Here is a 23,320-nt window from a genome sequence, read left to right on the forward strand (position 1 = left end):
TCAATCTATCCAATAAAAGAATCATGTCTCATCGAATTCCTCAAACACCGTACTCGTAAAATCTTCGCCTCGATCAAAAATCAAACAGTCAATAAGCCATAAATTCAATCCGACGAAAACGCAAGTGCGTCCGCTTCCAGCCTCACTTCGTCCAACTTCTGGCTCTGTGAGATGGCGTATTGCAGTGTGCCAAATTTGATCGATTGCCATATCTCGTTACCGTCGTCGCTGTCGTCGCCGTCTCCATTCACGGTTCATCCATACAGTTCCTCACCTACTCTGAAACTAATCATCGCCACATCCGCATGCCCGTCATTTGGGACTAAACTCGATCCAATGCCCTCATCTGGACGTATACCGTTCGCAAATGTTCAAAGGTGAGAACGCTGACCAACGGTACGAGTACTTTCCACTTGGTCTCAACGGCTGGATGCCACCCATCGATGCCGTTTTCCGCCCGCATGTTGAACATCACCCCAGACCTTTTACCTCCTGCCTTGAAATCTCTTGGTGGTAGGTATACGAGCAAGCGCTAATGTTGCTCTAGAGTTGTATGAGAGAGAGGAGCAACGAGGTCCATTCATTCAGGAAGTCATAGTGAAAGTCGAGCTGCTCCAATCCTCTGTCACTTCCCGATCTGACTGTGTACTTGAATGCTTGGTTTGCACGGCTCCACAGCTGATGCGCGGGTAAGCGGTGTGCTGACCGCGTACAACATGGATGCTGCCACGCTCCTACAGCCTCAGTCTCGTTGATGATTCGCCACAGTGTCCATCGAATCAGAGTCCGCTATGACATTGCCTGACAGCCCAGCAGATCGACTCTGAAGGGGAGGAGGAAGGCTCGCAAGTTAGCAGGATGAGCTTCTGCTCTAATGATGTTTTTTGAAAACTCTCAAGTGGGATGCTCCTGTCGGCCTACCCAAGGTGCTGTATTTATTGAGGAACTTCATCGGAGTCACAGCGGATATTTTCGCATATCGGAGAGCGTGAATATTTCGAGCCCAAAGGTGATAGCAGTGGAAGGCCCACATGCACTGTACTTAACATACATCTAATGAGCTTGAACCTTGAGTCCAGATATTTGAGAATGAGGCAAGCCGAGTTCATAGAGAGAATCAAGGTTGAGTGGTGATGCGACGTTGTTTGGCTTCCATGGCTGTTCTCTATGGGCTCCACCATCTCACATTGAAAGAACGTCTGGCTGACCCAGTTTCTGTAGGCTGTGCGCTTGAGATGAGATGGTCAAGTCAGGCATCTGCAGTGAGGATACAGCCAATGCGAAGAATCGCTCCTCATTGTGACTGACGATTGGAGCAAGCCCAACTGCGGATTTTCGAAAAAGTTGCCTCGATCGAGGGTAGAGAAATCTTGAATCATTGTCCTATGATGGAGCACTCTATCCAATACCAAGGGATAAAAGAGATGTGCGCCGTCCAGATTGCGGGTAGTAAGTCACTGCCTAACGTTTGTTGGTGACTTGGAAGATCCTAGAAGCGTGCCGGGAGCGTACCAAGTAGTCGATATTGAGCCTTTCAGTTGCTGGGACAGCACTGTGTCTATTCCCGATCTCTCAAAAGCTGTGTACGCAGGAAAATTATGAGATCATATCCACTGTTGGTCAATTTGGAACGCCAACACTATGCTTGAAGCCAAGCAGCCTTTTGTCTAACACATGTGGCCCCAATGAGTGCGGCCAAGATGCCTGGACGCCATGCAGATGTGGCATGCACCTACGGCGAGTTTTGCCATCATGACAGCGTGCATGATGATACGGGACGCCCAAGGCGAGAAGGGCTGGCACCCTCGGGTTCAGCTTAGAGTTGCATGATGAGGCACAAGATGGCCGGCTTGGTCCGTGCGCAAATTAGCGTTGTCGCAAACAGTGACGGTTGCTTGAAGTCCATTGGCCGACACTAGGGCTAGCTGCATTTCCAGGATCATTTGGCCGCTGCAATGGCTGCATGCACGCACCACCCGAGGCCCCTTTTTGGAGGCTGTGGGACACAAGAATGGAGTTCCGGTTCAGTGTGCAATGTTGCTGGGAGGCGTTGTTTGTGCTTTTATCCTGCTGCTCGCCCGGGTCTTGCCTCACTTGAAAGCTGCGTCTCTTTCACTCTCGCCGGCTCCCCCATAGCCGCCATTCTCACCCATTTTCGCTTTTCTCCAGCTTAGATCTCATCTAAGCCATAATTCCAACTTCGGGAAACCGTGGATTCCTTATGTCGAACTCAATATGCTTCATATGATTGTTGGAGAGTAACTTCCCTTTTCCAGAAACAGATCGTACCATATAGGTTCGGCGAGGCTCTTGTTTGCGGCTCTGTTGAGTTGGACTGTTGGTTGCCTTTTCAACCCTCGATGGTTGCCTGCGGCTTGTATTCCGTCCCCTCCCACGTCTCACGGGCAGTCTTGCCCGCCAAGGCCCGGACTGGAGCATCTTTGTTCCGACAGTCACGTGTACAGGGATCAATGGCAAGTGTGGCCCTCAGCGCCATAGGTGAGTTAGTACGAAGGAGGTTTGAAAGTTATAGGAGTTTGTTTTGAATATTTCTTGGTGACTGAAATCGATCGATCCGAAGAAGCACACCTGGACCGTGTCCCATCACGGCACATAGAGGCAAGTGATGCCTCCGCAAGGAAGAAAGGGTTATCGGATCAAGAACTGCATACTGAACCCTGGAAATTTTTTTGGTGAACGGGATCAACCCATTCGAAGAACGTTTTGACTGTACATCAACACCTCGCCTTGTCGTTGCTGTTGCCCATGCAACGGAACAGAATACCGGATACGCGCCACCGCTCTAAACCTTTAAATGTGTTAGGTGCTTGCCAAAACAGCAGGTGTACTTACAATTAATCATTGAAAAACAAACTCCATCATCCAGCTTCCACCTACTTACAGTTCCCGCTGCTGTTTGGAGAAGGCATGTTCAACATCGTCGAGAAGAAGGGCAAAGCGCCCAATTGACTGACGTTGTCTCTCCTTAGGACCCTGACCGCCGAGATAGACACCATCGATGCGTTCTTCGCCTAGCATTCGCTGCAATGCGAATGATGCTTCAGAAGCGCAGCTTGCCTGACTCGAGATGTTACTTGTACTGGTACCCGCTTGTGACATGACTGTTGAAAGAGTTCCTTCCGAACTCGATGAGCTATTTGCGGAACTGTTCAAAGCCGACGTCAGTCCTTCATCGTCGACTTTTGGCTTGGATGGCTCATGGTCTCAGACTCAGCGATGATACAGCGAGTGCATCAACTAGCAAGAAGTGCAATGGTCACTGAACTAGACAAGAGGAGGAAATTGGGCCTGGGGACTTGAAGGACAGAGACATGCTACGGCTATTCAAAGGCAAAAACACACGAGCACATGAACACATACCTCATTGTGTTGGCAGAAGTGGAACGACGCTTATGTGAGTGCGCACGCTCCTCTCGGGTTTTCAGTCAACTCTGGGAGGGGTTGCTTGTGCAAGATGCAGGGAGAAGAAGAGACTGTGGGTTCGGACGTATTCGTTTTGGGGAAAGCGCTTAATGATAATAGTCTGGAAGATCAACGATGCTGAGGAAGAGTTGCTGAGAAAAATGTTGGTTGGTGTGTTCGTTGTAAGTTGGGTGGGTGCCTGAGAAAAGGTGGTAGAGAAGGAAACTCGGAGGGGAAGAGACGGGGTGAGTTGAGCGTGTGGTCCTTGCGCCGTGTTCCTGGGTGCTCCTGGGTGCTCCTGGGTGCGCTACTACGGGTATGCCACGAACATATCGCACCCTTCTCGCCCTCGAATCACCCCTAGACCCCCCGGGCTTTCTCTAGGCCTGCTGAACTCTCAGACTGGAGCATCAGAAGATGCCGGACCAGCTTCGAGGATAATACTGTCAGTTGATGCAATCTAGTAGATGTTCCTAAGGAGACAAGATCTATCTATAGTGCTGGCCAACGTTGTGGTGTGTCGCTGCGTATCTCGTAAGTCTTTGCACAAGTGTGTCACCTCTGTTGCTTCCCGTGTACTCCGTCCAAGCAGCTGCACGTCCGTGGACTCTGGAACTTGTCGAGATCGTTCAACAAGCCTGCCAGTTTGCCAGCGGGACTTTCAGGCCTCCAGGCAAAGCTCAACTGTCGGTTTTGCGTTTACTTTTTTCTATCTGAAGCAATGATCGTCATGGTGCTCATAGTGGCGGCGGGTGCTTCCGGTCCAGCTGTTCAGATCATTACCTGTGCGGAGCAGCCACTCTGGAGACGTCTGTAATTCTCGTATCCCAGGTTTGACCTCCTCCCACCACACTGTGGTGCACTCGTGCGCTGGTCGTGTCCAACCACTATTGCACCCCCCCCACCATTCTGCACGCCTCTCAAGAGTTGGTCTTCCCAACTGTGAGTTCGTTTCCAGACAACCGCCACTGACCGTGTTTTCTCGTGGCTAACGTTGCACATGTGTACTTTGGCTACAGGAGCAAAGGACCTTCCAACAATGCAACTGTCGAAAACGCAGCAATGGCCCGGCGTTTTACACAATCGCCTGGTTATTGGGATCATGCCTTCTTAGAATTGGCGCCTGGAAACCCGGAGATGCGTGCGCTGAGGGCAGGAGGTACAAGCATTGCGGGGACTGCTAATCGATAAGGATAAGGGTGCTGATAAGGATAAATCCGACGGTCAATCACGTGATAATGGTACGTCATGCCTTCCCGCAGAGGCGGCACGGCCGCTGCGACTAGAATGACGTCTGCATGGGACTTTGAAGGAGGGAGATCGCAGCTGCCAAGATCTCGCATCTTGGAAGGAATTGCTTGTTGCCTCATTCGTCCACTCACGGCAACGCGTCACGCCTGGGTCCCGTTCTTGACAAACGCTTTGCTCTCTTTTCTGGTTTGGCCCTGTTGCCCTTTTGGCGTCGATGTTCCATTTCAGGGCTTTGGTTGAAACCCTACGCTCGCTTCTTATCACTTAGAATCATATACTACTAACACCGTCAGTTGTTGAAGTCTTTCCTTTGCTGCTAGTGCTAGCAATGTGCTCCGTCACCCTAAACTTCCAATAACATGCGTATGCCTTCTCAGTCCTCAGCCCTTCCTCCAGGACCACTCGAATACTAACCCCTGTTAGATCGCGTACGCGCATGGGCGCACTCTTCTGCCCATAAGAACAAATTCAACCCTTGGTCGCAGGACCTTGAGCATGACGCGGCTTCGAAAGATGGTCAAGCACAGATTGCTGATGAAGAAAAGCGCGACGAGCGCAAAGAATCCCTCGCCTCTCGATTCTTGGCCAACGCAAAGACCGCACTCTTCCATAGCTGGGTGAATGTCTTGCTCATTTTTGTTCCGGTTGGCATTGCAGTCCACTTTGCCAACGTTAATCCCAATGTTGTCTTCGCTCTTAATGCCGTCGCCGTCATACCTCTAGCAGGTCTCCTTACCTTCGCCACAGAATCTGTTGCCCATAGGCTTGGTCCAACTCTTGGTGCCCTAATGAATGTCTCGTTCGGCAATGCGGTGGAGCTCATCATCTTGCAAGTCCTCCAAAGCAACCGAAAACTTCGCTAACCACAACCATAGTATTATTGCACTTGTGAAAAACGAGATACGCATCGTTCAAGCAGCTTTGATTGGATCACTGCTCGCAAACCTGCTACTCATCCTGGGCATGGCCTTCCTGATAGGAGGTCTTGAATATCAGGAGCAAATCTACGACAGCACAGTTACACAGATGTCCGCTGCTCTGTTGGCCCTGGCTGTGCTCAGTCTTCTCATTCCCGTACGTTCGCGTTGTGGTGGCTGAGGCTAAGCGGTGTACTTGCTAATATAAGAGCATAGACCACGTTCCATGCTTCCTTCAACGATCTAGACCTTGCAGACCGACAAGTTCTCAAACTTAGCCGAGGGACTTCCGTCATTCTCCTCCTCATCTATTTCCTGTATCTGCTTTTTCAGCTCAAGTCCCATGCATATTTGTACGTTGGCACGCCGCAACACCGTATAGATGAACAGTCCGCGCCTGGAATTCTCGCTCGTTTCGACTCTACCAGTTCTTCTTCGGCAACCTCGTCTCGAGCTTCAACCTCAAGTACAGGATCCCGTCGCCGAGTTCGAAAGGGCATCCGAGCAAAACTAGGACGAAAACGAGAGGAAAGGACGGAAGAGACGATCGAAGCTGAAGGAGGCCCACTGACAGAAGAGCCTGAAACACTGAGTAACGCTCAAGGAAAGAGACCTCAACCGAACAGTACGTCAGCGAAGCATCAGAACCTGGAAGGAGAAAACCCCTCTCCTCAGTCAGGTGTAGGTACCAAGTCGAAGAAGCCGAATCCTGCACCCCGGGGAATCTCCTTTCGCACGCCTCCTGTTTTCCGATCGACGACCCTGCCTCCCGGAAGCGACTCGAACAGAACCTTCCCAGCTCATCCGCTACGGCTTTCCCGCTCGGATCCGGGTGATAGCCAGCCTGGCTCTACAGCTGCTTCACATACTAGGAGAACAGACTCACCCAAGATTCCTGCACAGGGGGAAGCAGGCGAGGCGCCTATGAGCCAATCCGCGTCTATTGTTCTCCTCCTGATCTCCACAGGGTTGGTTGCGTTGTGCGCAGAGTTTCTGGTTGGAAGTATTGAGCATTTGGTTGAAAACACGCCCATTTCGGAGGCCTTTATCGGTCTCATCATCCTCCCAATCGTGGGAAATGCCGCCGAACATGTGACTGCAGTCACCGTCGCAGCAAAAAACAAACTTGATCTCGCACTCGGAGTTGCGTTGGGGAGCTCCATACAGATCGCCCTGTTTGTGACACCATTCGTTGTCATTTTGGGATGGATCCTCGACAAAAATATGTCCCTTTACTTCAGTCTCTTTGAGACTGGATCTCTATTCGTGGCGACCTTCATCGTCAATTTCTTGGTAAGTAAACAGATCTTCGTGCCTGCCCCACTAAATCCAGCTCTATGAAGTTTTGGGAGCTCTCCAACACCCTCCATCTCTTGCACTTTCTCTTCACAGGATGCACTCTAACAGGATATGCCAGGTACTCGATGGTCGGAGTAATTACCTTGAGGGAGCTCTTCTTTGCGCATGTTACATTATTGTTGCGTAAGTGCTCTCCCAAATTTCACTAGCCGAGGAGCACACTAACTTCATGTCCACAGTGTTGGTGCATATTTCTTCCCGGATGGGCAAGACCAGAGCTCTTTAACTGCCGGTGCGTTCCTCCCACCGATAAACAGTCCACATATCAAATAAATAGAGTCGCTAACGATTCGAGCCCATTTCAGGCCCCGGATAATAGAGTCAATACTACGTAACTGCGTTGCAGGTTGTAGCCTCAACAAGCGAAGAGTCATAGATTATTTTATTCCTCTTCTATTGCCACGTTCGTGTCGTTGACTAACAGAAGTCTGGTCCCATTCCCAGCCTTCTGTTAAGATGACTGGCGGCTTCAATGCTGCCCATGTGATTGGGACTACTGACGATACACACGTTTGCTTTCAAGAGCAACCCGTTTCCAGTACCTAGTCTGTGTCACCAGCAGCAAGAATACCGCACCCTGACTTCTCTCTAGTCTCTACCACTGCCGCCACTCCTCCCGCTCAAGGTGACATCGTCCTACGATTTGGCTTGTGAGTCTTACGAGGTACAATATAGGTATAAATTATTCCTAAACTAAACCACTTTGCCTTTAGGTTATTCTGTAGCCAGGACTCATCAGCTCATTCCGATTCTGAAACAACCGCAACGACTAAAAATCATCTCAAATCCCGATTTAGAGGCATAGCAGTTCAAGAAATGGGTGATATCGAATCCGGGAAGGCTCAGACCCACGAGAAGGCTGGAACAATCGCGGCTGCTCGCTGGCTTATGTTCCTTCTCTGGCTCTGCTGTACACTCCCATGCATCATTTGCGGCATTATGCTTGGCCAGCAATTGAAGAAACTTAGCGCAACGGGCGGTCCGCACTCAAATCAGCCCCTGTTAGCGATATTGCTGGCCGACGGCGCGGTGAGTCTCCAGAACCCCAGTGCTCCATTTCTGGCCCTGGTCGGGTTTCCGCATCCTGCTTTGATGCCACAGTTGTTGATATTGACTTCTTATCGTGAAGATTGTGAGCCGATGGTTCGCGGCTACGGTGACCTGCGGCTTTTGCTCGCTCGCTGCCTTGGTCATGTTTTGCACTTTCTGTTGCGTCTACTCACACTACCACAACGACAGGATGTGGAATACCTGGTTCTGCAAATGTTTCAGAGAAAAGCGTGGCCCCATATCCGCTCACAGCATGTTCAGCGATCGCCGACGAGATGCCCGGATTGAAAATGGCCAATGGTTGAAGCAAGTGGACCGCGAATTGGAAGAAAAGATTTACCAGGACGAGCTGGCGAAAATTGCACAAGCCAATAGGGACGAGGTTGGTCGCTTGAGATCGGAGCACGACCTAGAAAGGCCGTAGTCTCAACGCGCGGACATGTGCCAGCAGGCTGAGTTTGTCCCAACGGGCACCAGTGGATAGATAAGCTCTGCACACAAAGAATCTAGTGACGAAGAATGAGATAAAGCTGCGTCCAGCTGAATTCCAGATTACGGTATAGCGTACGGGTACAGGCAAAGGTTTTGAACTTAGATGCGCGTGGAATTATGTGACTACGAATACTCGTGTATAGGCAAGTTCTTCCCCGCCCTTCCGCTTTCGGGTCCTTTTGAAGATGGAAGGGTTCAATATGCACTAAATAGGTTAGCTCGACGACACAGAGCCTTGACTAGTTATTGTGCTTCTAAGCAACTTGAAGCTGCAAAAGGCTAGCCACGCGAGCTCGGATGGCATTCAAGGACGTCGTATGGGACGCATTCCATCTCGTACGTACCACGTTTGGGATGCAGCAACTCCTGACATTGAACATAGCCATGATGAGAAAGCCTTCTCATGGCATATTCTGGTCTATTGGAGTCAAGTCTGTAGCCTTTCAACAAGTCCTTGTGGGATACCGCCCCGCATATCCCCGTATTATTGAACCATGTTTTCAGCTCGGACCACCAGCCGAATGATCTATGCGATCTCTGGGTGTCTCGAAATCTCAGACGGGACCGATGATGTCTGTATATATGGAAATCTCCCAAAGCTCGGATGGCGGCACAAATGCTGAAAACCATCGAGGCCGATGGAACCCTATTGAAAGCATGGATCGGACGTATAAACACTCTGAATTGCCTCGCTCTCACTCAAGATCACTCACATCTTCCGTTTACCGCCAAAGTTGCTTGACCAACGGTCCGCAACCAAAAGATGCTGTTCTCTCTGGCACCACTTCTCCTCTCTCTGCCCATTGCGAATGTAGCCTCCGCACAGCAAGGAAGCGACCCCTACGTACCAAGCCAGGTCAATTGCACCGCTGACGTTAAGGTCAGGTCGGCAGATGGGGTACGTCGCCATGAAACAATGAGCCCATATCCAAATACTGATATGCCATTGGGTTCAGCAGAGGGTAGCTAATGTGCGCAACAGGGTCTCTCGCAGGCCGAAGCAGAGTGGAAAGCTCGTCGTCTTGAATCAGTCATAGATTCTTTGAAGACCTATCTTCCCCGAACCAACTTGACCGGCTTCAATGTCACACAGTACCTTTCCAAATTGAATGCGACCAATGCTCCAGTAGTGGGTCTTGCGATATCCGGTGGAGGATCTCAATCTGGACTTGGTGGCCTAGGCTTATGGCAAGCTTTTGACGCTCGTTACCCACCAGCTGTCAAGGCTGGGACCGGAGGACTTACGCAGTGCATTACCTACTTGTCAGGCCTAAGCGGTGGCGGCTTCTTGACAGTGGCCACACTGTCAGTAAAAACCAAACATGTCTTTCGAAGGACCAGTAGCTGACCATAATTCCATTAGGGCTAGCAACAATTTCACATCCATTGAGAGACTTGGGCAAACTATCAACTTCACGGAGGACTACGACATCGGTCCGACCGGTAATTCCACACAATACTTTGACGAACTCTTCGAGAATGCCGGAGCGAAAGCCGAAGCCAACTATTCTGTCTCAGTCGTTGATATTTTTGGTCAGCAGTTCGGCCAGTATCTGCCTCGGGAATGGCGCTACCGGTCATACTCTGACCTGACAGCCCAAAACCACTCATTCTCTCTTGGGACAGGTCCCATGCCGATCATGACTCTTGCGGAGGTTATCCCAGGCACATCCCCGAACATCGGTGGTATTCTATTCCCGGGTCCCAACGCGACCAATAAGTTCAATTTGACAAGTTTTGAGATCACCCCCTTCGAGTTTGGAAGCTGGCTCGGCGGGCGTGTTCAGGCATTCATGCCGACGAAGTGGCTCGGGACTTCTATGAGCAACGGCATGCCCCAGGCCAATGATTCTTGCGTCGTGGGATTCGACAAGTTCACCTTTGTCCAAGGGTCTACAGCCAATGCATTCAATTTCTGGCTTATCGATGCGTGGTACAATATCCCGCTCTTCGCAAAGAGGTCCCTCCAAGCACTCAGCTTATCAAGAAGGCAAAATCCTTCCAATACAATTGTGATCCCAGAGGACCAGGGGGATAGCCCGCTTGTGCAGGCAGTTAACGAGACTGCCACCCTGTTCGACCAGACATTTAACGAGTCGCTGTGGGCCACATATCCCAATCCGTTCCAGGGATATAACGGCGCTAAAAATAATTTGGCCGACGTGGGTGAATTGTTACTTGTATGGCCTCTCTCTCGGTGGTATGGCAAGTCCATAATTCGACTAACTTGGAACAGGTCGATGGCAGTGAAACAGGCGAAACAATCCCTCTGCGACCACTCATCGTCCCCGAGCGCGAACTTGACTTTATCATTGCGTACGATTCAAGTCTCGACGGAGAGTATTCGTGGGTAAACGGCACCAATTTCATCAGTAAGCTTCTGGGCCTCCCTCCTCATCTAGAAGAAGGAAACAGCGGACTGATACTTCCACAGACACTGGTCTTTCAGCCGAACTAGGCGGAATACCATTCCCCCGGGTCCCGTCATCACTCACAATGGTCAATCTGAACCTCACCCGCTTCCCAACCTTCTTCGGATGCAACAAGACCTCCGAGCGCGGGTCAAAAGACCCCTTGGTCCTGTACCTCCCGAACACAGCCTGGACACAATACTCCAACTACAGCTACCTGCAGTCCTCCTTCACCAACAGCCAATTCGACATGGTCATGAACAACTCTTTCAACGCAGCAACCTACGGTAACGGCACCATCGACGGGACTTGGCCATCATGCCTCGCTTGTGCGGTGATCAAGAAATCCGTCATTCGAGCGGGTCTCGAGCTCCCAGACGTCTGCAACGCCTGCTTCCGGCGCCATTGCTGGAATGGTGCTGTAGACGAGTCCGCCCTTACGGACGCCATCCAAGATCAGTCCCCGATTCTGGACCCCGGTTTGACCTACGCACAGTGGAATAAGACCTGGTGGTCGGAGTAGATAGGGGATTGGGCGGCCCGCGAGGCAGGCGAAAGGGAATATACATATGATTTCCGGGCCATTCCTGGCTCCTAAGGCTAGTATATAGTGCGGGACATTCTATCGCTTTAATAATAAAACGTTCCAAGTTGCTTGACAAGCTTCCGTAGCCCATTCACACTCGGAGCCTTACATCGATAATCTGTCCCAGCTCAATTCTCTCCTTGGAGGAGGCACCGCAGTTACACTAAGCTAGATAATCATAAAGATACTCAAGCAGCGCCGCTATCATGTTAGCAGGGAATCCCATGGTGCTTGTGCCATGAACGATGCAGAAAAAGTACCATGCATTGTCATCTAGATATCTAGCGATATTTGGTGGAAGACTTCTGGAATACTGGAGCTGCTTCTCAAGTATAGTTAATAAATTCATCAGTCATATAGCCTACATGTCTATGTAGTGTAATTGTATGGTGTAGAGGCGAAAATCTAGCCAACCCATTCTTCAGTCTGTGATCACAAAAAGAAATATTAATTAGCCCCTCCCCCCCTCTCCCCGTTCATTCCCCTGAACACACAAGAATGATAGATATTGCCCAGGGTGCTCAGGAATTCAGCTCCGGGAAATGGCTCGACGTGATGGCACCCTTGACGTCGAAAGCGTTGGCCTCCTCTGTATTCTCCTGACCGCCGCCAGCCTCGCCCAAAGTCTTGGGCAGGAATTTCGAGGTCCGGGCGATCTTCGCGGCGAGGGAAGACATGGCGTCACCGCCGAGGATCTCGAACATGCCGACATCGGAGCCGAGCTCCCTGAACATCCAATTCCGCAGCTCAACGGCAATCAAGCTGTCCACGCCCAGTCGTCCAATGGCCTTTGACGAGTCCAGGTCTTCAGGCGACATGAGCAACTGCTTGGCCAGTCTGTTCGTGATGGCAGTGACTACAATGTCGGTGGCTTCGTCGAAGGACGAGACTGCCTTCAGCTGCGCGGATACGGGGATGCTGTCGCCGCCCTGATCGCCGGCGGTGTTGTCGAGATGCGTGCCCACCATTCTCAGGTACCGGTATTTCGCATCTTCGAACCAGTACGGCGGCTCCGCGTCGTTCTGCACCACCAGCCCTCCGGTGCCCTGGCCTGTGGCGAGCACGGTGGGAGTACGGAAGCCTTCGCTGGTGTACCCCGTGATAGCCGCCTGGATCAACAGTAGCAGTTCGTCGAACCGCATGCCGAGATACTGGATCGACCGCAGATACGACATGGCAGCTGCTTCGATGTTCTCCGCGATCCAGCCCACGCCCAAAAGTGATCCGGTGTCAATGCAACACGCTGGCAGGCCCAGCTTGCGGCGGTGCTCCATAAGCGCCCCTTGGTAAGTGCTCTCTGGAAACAAGTGTCAGTCAAAACTGGGTCCGGTACGGAACGAAATCAACACTCGCTGGAAACATACCTGCAGCATGATTGCACTGGCCACGACTGCCCACGCAGCCCGCGATCGACGACAGACACACGAAGAAGTCCATATCCTTGGGCAGTGAGTTGTGCAGGTTCCACGTGCCTAGAACTTTTGGATCGATGCAGTGCCTCCAATTTGCGTATGTCATGTTGTCAAAGACAGAATCCTCCAAGACCATGGCTCCCTGGATGACACCCTTGATTGGGGGCATCTTCTGCTCGCATTCTTTCACCGCTGCCTCCATGGCCGACGCGTTTGTAATATCGCAGTGTATATCTGCGATGGTGATGCCACGGACGCCGAGCGCGCTGTACACCTCCTTGGCATCGGGTCTGGTGATTCCTGAGCGGGACAGGACGATGATGTTCTTTGCGCCATGATCTGCCAACCAGGCGGCGATCGAAGGCCCAGTGCCACCAGTGCCACCAGCCAGCACGTAACTGGCGTCAGGATTCAAGCTCAGAGCTTGGACACCCTGAGCCATGATCTGTAGATTTTATGTTAACATTGCCTTGCGGCAGCGGCGGTATGGGATTGGGGGTGTGGGTCTTACCAGAACTTCATCCTCCTCCTCAACGGTGACGACGACTTTGCCAATCTGGTTTGAAGATTTCGCGGCGTTGAAGGCATCCTCCATCTGCGAATACTTGAAACTCGAAACGGCATGGAGGGGCTTGATATGTCCTTGACGCAAGAGCTCCCAAACGGAACTGAAGAGCGAGGCGGCAAGGTTCTCTCGCTTGCGGGATAGCTCAAGTATGTTGACGCCCACGAACGTGATGTTATGCTTGAATGGACCCATGTCCAGACCGGTATTACCTAGTATATCTTCCTGACCGAGCTCGATGAAGCAGCCAAATGGAGCAACACAATGCCACGTCTGACGAAGGGCCTCACCTGTCAGCGAGTTCATCACCACATCCATTCCCTGGCCATTCGTAAGGCGCTTGACACCCTTTACGAAGCCCACATCACTGGCGCTCAGGATACGATCGCTCTGGACATTGTAATTCTCCACCACAGACTGCTCTTCTTTGTTGGACACGGTCACAAAAACATCCGCTTGGAGATGCTGGGCTACCGTGATGGCCGCCTGGCCCACCGCGCTGGCACCATTGTGGATGAGCACGCTCTGGCCCTTCTCGAGCCGTGCCCGCTGCGCCAGGGAGTACCAGGCTGTTGCAAAAGCGACTGGTAGAGACGCAGCGTCCTCAAAGGACCAGTCTTCGGGCAACTCAAAGACCAGGGATTCTGGAGCCCGAAGGTGCGTCCGCAGGCATCCCTCATGGCGTTGCCATGTAACGACTCTCTGGCCAGGCTTGAGCGCTTTGACCGAGGCGCCGACCTTGGTGATAACACCACTGCACTCGGATCCCAGTTCGTCCAGTTGTGCTTGACCGGTTGCAATAAGAACGTCTCTCGGCGTCAGACCGGTGGCCTTGACCTCGATCTCTACTTCGTTCTCCGCAAGGGGACCGGCCGGACCCTCGTCCGAGACGAACCTGAATGAGCTGAGCATCCCCGGCGCTCCCATTTCGATCTTCAACGGACGCTCCTTCTGCTTCAACAGACCGTGGGTTGGGTCGCTTGGATTTGTCATCTTGTGGAGCATGTCGTCCGTTGGCACATCCTCGATAAACCTGGGAATTTGCAGCACTCCATCTCGGAGAGCATACTCCCAGTCTGGGTCCGCCTCCTCCTTCTTGGTACAGGATATTTGCAGGACTCTAAGAATCGACTCAATGTTCCGCTCGTCGTCACAGCTCCAGGAAGGGTCAAGATCGAGAGTGGTTAGAATGAGCCCCGGGTTTTCTGTTCGGATGGTTCGACTAAGTCCAGTGATGAGACTTGAAGCCGGAGATTGGCCATCTGTTGCGCCCTTTGTGAGCCACAGAAAACGTCTCGATCGGAGGATCAACTCCTGGAGAGTATGCCATGCTTCTGCGTCAGCATCAATGAGCCATGGGACTTCTGCTTCCAACGTAAAGATGCAGAACTTCTTCGCCACGCCCAGACGTAAAGCCTCGGACATGGTGTGGCTCGACGCCTGCACGCCAATGGTTTGGAGAGCCTGCGTCAACTTCTGACTCAAATCTTTGTTGGTTCCGGAAGTCTCAGGCTGGATTAACAACACTTCGGCAGGGAGGTTCGCATCGCCGTCAGTCGGCTTCTTGGTCGACGCCATGAAGCTTTGCTCATGCTCCTCGATCTTGGGCATGCTGCGGGCCGAGATATCAATACCACTGAAGCCATTGCGGATCAGTAGGTCATCCCATTGTTTGTATGTCAAGCACGGTGACAGCCGCCTTCCTTCGTCGGCACCGGCAAACCATCCTGGAAGTGTGCCGAAGATCATGCAGACTCTCTGGATCAGAGGGTTGGTGATTTCATACAGAATCAGTTTGCCACCTGGTTTGAGTAGTTTGTTGACATGCGAGATGGTTTCATCCATTGACTTGGTTGCATGCAGAACATTCGATGCAATGATGACATCGTAGCTGCCGGCCTCGAATCCCTGCTCGATGGGATCCCTTTCGATATCCAACTTCTTGAAATCGAGGTAGGCGGACCATGGCGCAAACTTCTCGCCGGCATCTTCGAAGAAGCCGCTGGTGATATCAGTGTAGCAATATGAGCGCATGCGAGGTGAGTCACCCTTATTGCCGCCGAGTTTCTCCAGTATGGCTTGGGTGGTTCCGCCTGTTCCAGCACCGATTTCAAGGAGGTTGATGTCAGGGTTCTTGTGGGCCAGGAGATCCACATACTCAGCCAGATGGTGGTGCCCAATCTCCCAACCTAGATGCTGTCCGTGAATGGCATGAAGGCGATTGCCCTGGATCATGATCTCTAGAGGATCCGTCTTCCCAAGAAAGATATCTACGAGATGCTCGCCCTGGTGGCATAACAGCGCGCCGTCGGTTGTGGCTGCTGAGACGCGAGCCAATATTTCATCTTCCACTTCCTTAGAAGGATTCATCCAGTCCAGACGAGGGCTTTGAAGGGGAAGCTTTTGTTGCGAAGCCAGCTCGTAGTTGTGTTGACAGTATTGGTAGAAGAGCTGGAGATGTGGCTTCAGTGATCCAACGTCTTCTGGTGGTATCGCTTTCAGAACGCGCTTCGCGTAGACGAGACCAGCAAACTCAAGCTCTTCAGCCACATACGGATAGCTGGCAAGAAGCTCAGTCGTGGGTCCGGGCACAAAGACTTGCTCCGCATCTTTCTTGAGCTCGCTGACGTCTTTCTTCCACTCGAGCCTGCTACCGAGCTTGCGGGACCACATGTCGCCTGTGCCCGACGACGCCACGGCTGTGCAGGTGAGGTTACTGATGACGAGAATTGGCTTGGTGAATTCAGCATCGGCGACCACCAGATTGCCGTGAGTCTCTCTGCTCAGAGGAGGAATAGCTTCCGAGTAACCAATAACCTTGTCTCCTGGCGTCCGACTGATGTCTGCGCTGACGTACATATGTTGGAAAAACGTAGGCACTCCCACAGCACTCATGTGCATACCCTCCGGCATCAGAGACGGAAACAACATGTGGAAAATGCTGTCAAGGAATGCAGGGTGGACAATGTGCGGCAGCTCAAAGTTGAATGGCATGATGGCTTTGGTATCTGGAACTGTAGCAACGCAGCTGCTTTCCATGTAGCCATATTTGATCTCCGTGAGTCCCCGGAAGACGCTCCCGTACTGATAGCCCAATGTCGACAAAGACTCATAGAATTGGCGTGGATATTCGGACTTGGTGCAGCGCGATTTGATGTCTGCGTGCTTTTGTCTCATGGAGTTGATCTCGACGGCCTCTTCGTCGTTGAAGAGCGAATTTGCTTCTTGCTTAGGTTTCAAGCGGACCATACCTGAACAGTGCTGTTCCCAGGTATCGGAATCGGATCTCGAGTAGACTGTGAACTCATACCAAACTACCTCGTTCGATGCCGTGCCAACTTTAACCGGCGTGAGTTGGAGATTGGTCTCGACGCCATTGGCATCGTCAGGCACGACCAGACCTTTCTCAATCTTGATGTCTCGGAGCTCAAATCCGTCAATGTCAAGAGGAAAGCCCGCATACTCCCACATCGCCTGGATACCCATGACAATGTGCCCAGCCGCAGGATACAGAATGGTTCCCTGAATTTTGTGATGCTGAACCCACGGACTCTCCGAAACCCGAATAATATTTCTCCAGAGAGGACTTTGAGGCACGCTTCCGGGAATGCGGTGACCGAGCAAGTGATGTCGCTTGTCTTTTCGGAATCGAATATCCTGCGATATGGACGACTCACACCAATATCGGTTCTCATGGTTCCATGCGTATGGTGGGAGGTCGGTCAGCGGCGCGACATCGGCAGCCTGAACGCCGCCTGGGGAGTTTGCCAGTGTCAAGTTGACATCAAGACCATGTTGCCAGATACGTCCAATGCCTTCCAAGGTGGTAACGGCTGCATCACGTTTCCTATGTAGCAGAGAAACGGAAGGGAGGTTCTGACTGATTTCTGCTAGGATCTGCTTCAAAGGTCCTTGAAGTGCTGCGTGGGGCCCAATCTCGACTAGTAGATCAATGGCACCCTTGTCTTTGAGGATGCTACGCACCCCTTGATCGAACCTCACCGGTGACAACAGGTTATCCACCCAGTAACTTGGAGTGAGCATTGAATCCGTGATGGGAAGGCCTGTGACCGTCGAGATCATTACAACCTTATCTCCAGTTGAGAGAGGCTGCTCATCACCCATCGAGCTGAGGTATTGGTCGGACACCTTCTTGAGATGGTGCGAATGATATGCAACGTCAACTTTGAGTTTTCGGGCGAAGATGGATTCTTCTTTTAACAAACCCTCGACCACCTCCAGGGCGCTCACTTCACCAGATAGTGTCAAGCTTGATGAGCTGTTGTAGCAAGCGACGGTGACTTTGTCCTTGACTGACTCAATGTAAGGTGCAATCCGACCTTCACCGATGCCAACCGCAAGCATGCCGAGCTTCAAATCTGGAACGTGTTCTCCCAGCTTAGAAGCAACCATCCCACGATAATATGCTGCTTTCATGGCATAGGTACGGCTGATAGCGCCTTTAGCATACGCCGCGGCGATTTCACCGCTGGAATGGCCGATGACCACCTTTGGTAAGACATTCCAACTTCGTAGCAGATCGATCAAGGCCAATTGCAAAGATGTGCAGCATGCTTGGCTGATATCTGTCTCATTAATTCTAGAAGTCTCTTCGTCTTTGGCCAATTCTTTCAAGATGGACCAGGGACTACCCAGCGATTGCAGCACCTCGTCTGAGGCTGTGAGGCTCTCAGAGAAGACTTTATAGGAGAGCAGCTCACGACCCATGGCAAACCACTGCGCCCCCTGGCCGGTGAACACAAATGCAAGGTTTGGTGACCCCTTGACTCGGACGGGATCCACCAGCGAGTCTTTCATCTGCACCTCAGGATCTTGTAATGACGATAAGATGGAGAACGTCCTCCAGGGGAAAATACTTCTCCGTTTTTCAAGCGTGAGCGCCAGTCTATCTATAAGTTCGGTCTTGCTCTCAGCGGCAGACTTTTCGTTCAGATATTGGGTAAGATTTGTGAATGTGCGTTCAAGGCCTTTCTTCTCTCCGGACGACCATACAAGAAGCCTCGGCCGAGTGTACAGTTTGGCCTCTTTGCGTTTTATATCTGCGTCCATAGCGTCTGGTAATTGGCCCTCATCCTCGGAATCTATGTTTGGAACCATGCCGACACCGGAGTCAGCAGTAGACTGTGGTGAGCCTTCCGCCTCACTGAGCACGCAGTTGTGGTTTCCTTTTAGACCGTGCTCCTTGAGGAAGTGGTAAGCATCATCGACAATGACATGGGCATTTGTTCCACCGAATCCAAAGCCATTGCAACTAGCACGGCGTACTCCATCGAGTGGCCAGGGAATCAGCTCCGTTGCGACATTGAGGTTCCACTCATCGAACAACATTGGCGTCGGTGGATGCTCGAACCCGACATTTGGAACAATCATACCCTTCTCAAGGGAATAGATGACCTTGATGAGTCCAGCCAGCCCGCTTGCGCCTTCAATATGGCCAATATTTGCCTTGGAGGAGCCGATATAGAGTGGGACTTCTTTGGAGCGGTACCGCCCTATGGTTTTCGCCATAGCTGTGGTTTCTTGTAGATCACCAGCAACTGTGCCAGTTCCATGGCCTTCAAAAAACGCTGTCTGGTCTTGGGGAAGGCCTGCATTTCGGTAGGCCGTGTTCACCAGGTCAACCTGTGCGGCCGCAACGGGAAGGGTTATGCCAGAGGCTCCACCATCTTGGTTGACGGCGGAGCCACGGATTACGCCGCGGATAACATCACCATCTTTCAGTGCTGCTTCAAGAGGCTTAAGAACAAGTGCGGCAATGCCATCGCCTCGGGCGTAACCATTGGCCTTGTGGTCATAGCTGTAACATTGACCGTCCGGACTGAGAGCATGGATGGCTGACATAGATACCATGGTATCTACGGCGAAAATCAAGTTGGTGCCGGCGACAAGTGCCGTTTGGCTCTCACCAGTACGCAAGCTCTGGCAGGCAAGGTGAACGCCGACCAAGGAAGATGAGCATGCCGTGTCGATCGTCAAGGCTGGGCCTCTGAGATCGAAGAACCAAGACAGGCGGCAGGCCAAAAGTGACTTGCTGATACCAGTTACGGAGTGCACATTTGTTGGTTCAGAATCCTTGATAAGTAAATCATAATAATCTTGTGTGCAGGTGCCCATATAGACGGAGGTGTTGGAACCTGTGATGTCTTCGAGTCGCATTCCAGCTGCATATATACGATCAATCTCGATCCAGATGTGCGAAAAGTACGTGCGGATCATGCTTACCATTCTCAAACGCCTCATACGCAACCTCCAGCGCCATCCTTTGCTGAGGGTCCATTGACATGGCCTCGTTCGCGGTGATAGAAAAGAAAGGTGCGTCAAATTCAGAAATATCCCCTGCCATGTAATGGCCTTTTGTTGTAACGCACGTCCCGGCATGATCATATTCGGGATGATAGTAAGCTTCAGCATTGAATCTATCTTTCGGAGTAGGAGCACTGGTACTTCTACAATGCGCCAGCAGCTCCCAAAACTTCTCTGGATTAGAAGCAGTGTCTGAAAAACGACAACCAATGCCGACGACAGCAATCGGCATATTGGATGTGTCATTGTTAGGAGAAGGAAATTGAGGCATCGTTGAGTCTGCCATGGTGAGTCTGGAGACCCGGGAATCGTACAAGCAGAAGTGTTGGACTTCTGTTTGCCGTATGCCAAAAGCCTCCTCGAGCGAAATCCGGAGGATATAGTAGCAGACTCTATAATTGTTACCGGGACCAGTGGGCCCCCGTCAGCCGAGAATCGAGGAGAAATACGACCTCACTTAAGATATGACCCGCCTCGGCCCTTCCGCCATGGTGCACGAACTGCTGTAGTCTTTGCGAGGCGGGAGGGCATCCTATTGGCCATTCACTGACCGATATTGTTGTGATTGGCCCTTTGCACATGGATGTTCGTGAGCCACATAACTAGCACGATGGTTCTTGCATCCTCTGTACTTGCATGAATACGTGGATCCTATGGTGGTGGCTTCGATAGCTGCCCACATATATGCGATAACACCGCGATCAAGTACCGGCAGAGTTGTCGTGGAAGATTGTCCCAGCCAGCATAAGTGGAGTCGCTCCGACGCGTCCGTGTTCGCTCGCCTTCTCCTGGTAGTGTTTGTTTACCTGCAGGTGCAAAAGAACCCTTTTCTCTTTGCTGCATTGGAAACATCTATCCCCCGATCAATCATGTCCCGATCTACTGGGACCCTGATCCAGATTATGCAAAGCTATCCTGATTCCGAGCTTCGAGGACTACTTGTGCATGGCTAGTGGTCCAGTTGCGGGTCCGGAGATATCTCGATACCACATGCTAGCCTCCCCCAGTGCTCGAGGCCATCATGCGCCCAACATTGAACTGGCTATGGTTGTGCCACGTTGGTGGTGGGCCCCAAGGTTTCGCGAAAGAGAGAGAAGTGTCAATCACGTGTAACGGTGTGTAACCAGGCTCCAACCTTACTTATACATGCGGTTATTGCAACATACGTACATTAGCCTTGAGGTGTTGAGAATATCCTCCAATCTCTCGATCCTGGCCCTCTCAGACTCTGACCGACACAAGCTATAGAGAGTATGGCAACCGACGGTCGGCTCATACGATTCACAATCCTGACTTACCGCAAGCCGGGCCTCTCAGAGGAAGAATTCCACACCTACTGGACCACGAAGCACGTACCACTTGTTCAGGATTGGCTGGCACGGCATGGAATTCTAAAGTACACCCAGGTCGGTTACATGCTCATCCTGTTTAGTTCATGCAGACTGAGTCGATCGACAGTACCACACTCCGTCGTCTGTTCGAGAGCAAGCCAAGTCAATACCTGGTCTTAGCCAAGCGAGCATCGCCGATTACGATGGCTTTGTGGAGTTGACGATGCCTTCTCTGTCATGTTTTGATGAGGCCCAGAAGGACCCTTATTACCTGGAAGTGGTTGTCCCAGATGAATTAAAGTTTGCAGATGTACCGAGGACGAAAATCATTATTGGCTGGGAGGAATTATATGTCCAGGATGGCAAGAAGGTGGAGGTGCAACCAGGTCAAGCTAATGTCGTGAGAGGTTGATCTGGCCAAGGTTACTCGTCGGTGCAGGTGCAGGAGCTTGTCAACGGCAAAATGGTGTGGGCTAGAGCAGATGGCATCTTGACCGGCGATGTGTCAAATCATAGTCTCTGCATCCTGTGAGTGGTCCTCCCAGGGTCGTCAGATAGATTTCAAACTCGTGATAGAATTGTGGAGAAGTTCAACGAGAATGGAAACCCACATTGACCTAATTAGTTTGAGAGATTTACAATGATTGGGTTGGAGTTTGCACGTATCTTCGTTCACTCCTTAAAATCGGATTTCTCCTCTCGCAGAGTAGTCCTCCCATGGGGGACGGCCGTTTTGTCGAGTGAACGCCAATCAAGTCGACCAATCGGTGGGTACATATTCCCACCGACTGTTTGACACTGCTGTCGTCATGAGTGGCCGTCGATACTCACAGTCCAGGTTGTGGCCGATAAGAAACACCAGAGCCCGTCAGCCGGTTCGATAGAATGTGGCCTTCCTCCCACGTGATTCAACTCATTTGTGGTGGGAGGGCTCATGGCGAAACTTGCTGACGCCGCCACGTCTGAAGTGGGCAGAGCTGCATTGAGCAGGAAACCCACCAGGAGCGAAGGCAAACTAGCTTGCCAACGGGAACTCACCAGCGAAAACCAAAATTCGGATCTAACGTGTGGAATCATCTGATCTCTCTCGTTAGCTTCGCCGACGTCAAAGGGTAAGAAGAGGGGCTGCCGGGCTGTCTTTGTCGGTTGGATGGGTCGTGCTTGGCTGGAGATGGCACGTGAAGGCGCGAAGACGCCGGCTTCGTCAGAAGGCGAATCCAGGGCGACTCGCTCGATAAGAGAGTGAGCTTGTCTCCGCGTGTCAGCAGTGGGCAGTGGGCACTGAGACCTAAGTACGTCCCTAACGGCGACCATACGGACGCCCGGGTATGGAAGGAGGCCACAAAGGCAGCTTGAAGACACGATGGTCCCCGGCGGGCCTAGTTGGTGCAGGGGATGAGTCTCATCTCTGGTCCTCACACCTTCAGTAACAGGTGACGCGGGGACCTCAGTACCCAAAAACCATGAAAGCGGCAGGATACAGAGGCCATTGCGAACGAGGAGTTGAGTCGCGGTCCCAACAACCACACCGCTGGGCCCGCCAGCATGGGAACGCGCATGCAAGACACAGAGAGGGCAACCTGGTTAACCTGGTTCGGGTCTAGCGGGCTCAGCGCTGCAAGTGAGCTGCATGACTGCGACTTCTGGGCGAATGGTGAAGAATGGCTCTGTACTCCGGGACCTGGAATGCTGGGTTTTCGATGGAAACATCCTTGGTGGCGGTGGGGACGAGCCTCCGGTACCCGTGGTCGCTGGTCATTGGGTTGAGGCGGACCTGCCCCACCATTAGCTCGTACTAGCAGAATTAGACTTTGCGACTGGCGAATTGACTCGGACTTTGGATCTGACCGCCTTCGCTAGCGATGATAGCGCCCAATGGTGCGGCGCGGCAACCCAGGCGCTCGGCCCTGGCCCCTCCTTTGGGTGCGTTGTGGCAGTCACGGTTCCGTGCTTTTGGCTCCCTCCCCAGTGCCACTGCCCTCTGATGATGATCTGGATCTTGATTTTTTCCATCTCGCTGACCCCCAACTCTGGGATGGGGATCGCCTCTCGAGCCTGAAGCAGTGCAGTCCCTCTGTCTGATTACTCCATCGATCCTGTACCGAGAACTGTCCTCGGTACTACTGAACTGACTAAAGAGCAGAGACTCCGAGTTCCAAGTCCCAAGTTATGAACCTTGGGCTTGGGACCTTTTTCTCC

General features: G+C 52.0%; 4 protein-coding genes across 4 annotated transcripts; 3 read left to right on the forward strand and 1 right to left on the reverse strand.

The window, feature by feature from the left end:
- Positions 1-5,033: 5,033 nt before the first annotated feature.
- A1O9_04493 (uncharacterized protein) lies at positions 5,034-7,077 on the forward strand (the record flags this gene model as incomplete). Its single annotated transcript, XM_013406783.1, has 5 exons — positions 5,034-5,037; positions 5,098-5,473; positions 5,550-5,748; positions 5,808-6,884; positions 7,009-7,077. 5 exons carry the CDS (start codon positions 5,034-5,036, stop codon positions 7,075-7,077), a joined length of 1,725 nt encoding a protein of 574 aa, XP_013262237.1.
- Positions 7,078-9,255: 2,178 nt separating this feature from the next.
- On the forward strand, positions 9,256-11,426 carry A1O9_04494 (uncharacterized protein; the record flags this gene model as incomplete). Its single annotated transcript, XM_013406784.1, has 5 exons — positions 9,256-9,390; positions 9,475-9,797; positions 9,856-10,672; positions 10,729-10,864; positions 10,927-11,426. 5 exons carry the CDS (start codon positions 9,256-9,258, stop codon positions 11,424-11,426), a joined length of 1,911 nt encoding a protein of 636 aa, XP_013262238.1.
- A 584-nt stretch (positions 11,427-12,010) lies between these two features.
- Positions 12,011-20,076, reverse strand: A1O9_04495 (uncharacterized protein; the record flags this gene model as incomplete). Its single annotated transcript, XM_013406785.1, has 4 exons — positions 12,011-12,786; positions 12,854-13,299; positions 13,366-19,648; positions 19,710-20,076. 4 exons carry the CDS (start codon positions 20,074-20,076, stop codon positions 12,011-12,013), a joined length of 7,872 nt encoding a protein of 2,623 aa, XP_013262239.1.
- Positions 20,077-21,043: 967 nt separating this feature from the next.
- A1O9_04496 (uncharacterized protein) lies at positions 21,044-21,533 on the forward strand (the record flags this gene model as incomplete). The annotated part of the gene is made up of 2 exons (XM_013406786.1): positions 21,044-21,196; positions 21,249-21,533. 2 exons carry the CDS (start codon positions 21,044-21,046, stop codon positions 21,531-21,533), a joined length of 438 nt encoding a protein of 145 aa, XP_013262240.1.
- Positions 21,534-23,320: the final 1,787 nt, after the last annotated feature.

This window comes from Exophiala aquamarina (assembly GCF_000709125.1).
Source record: "Exophiala aquamarina CBS 119918 chromosome Unknown aczIA-supercont1.3, whole genome shotgun sequence".
Classification (NCBI taxonomy): domain Eukaryota; kingdom Fungi; phylum Ascomycota; class Eurotiomycetes; order Chaetothyriales; family Herpotrichiellaceae; genus Exophiala; species Exophiala aquamarina.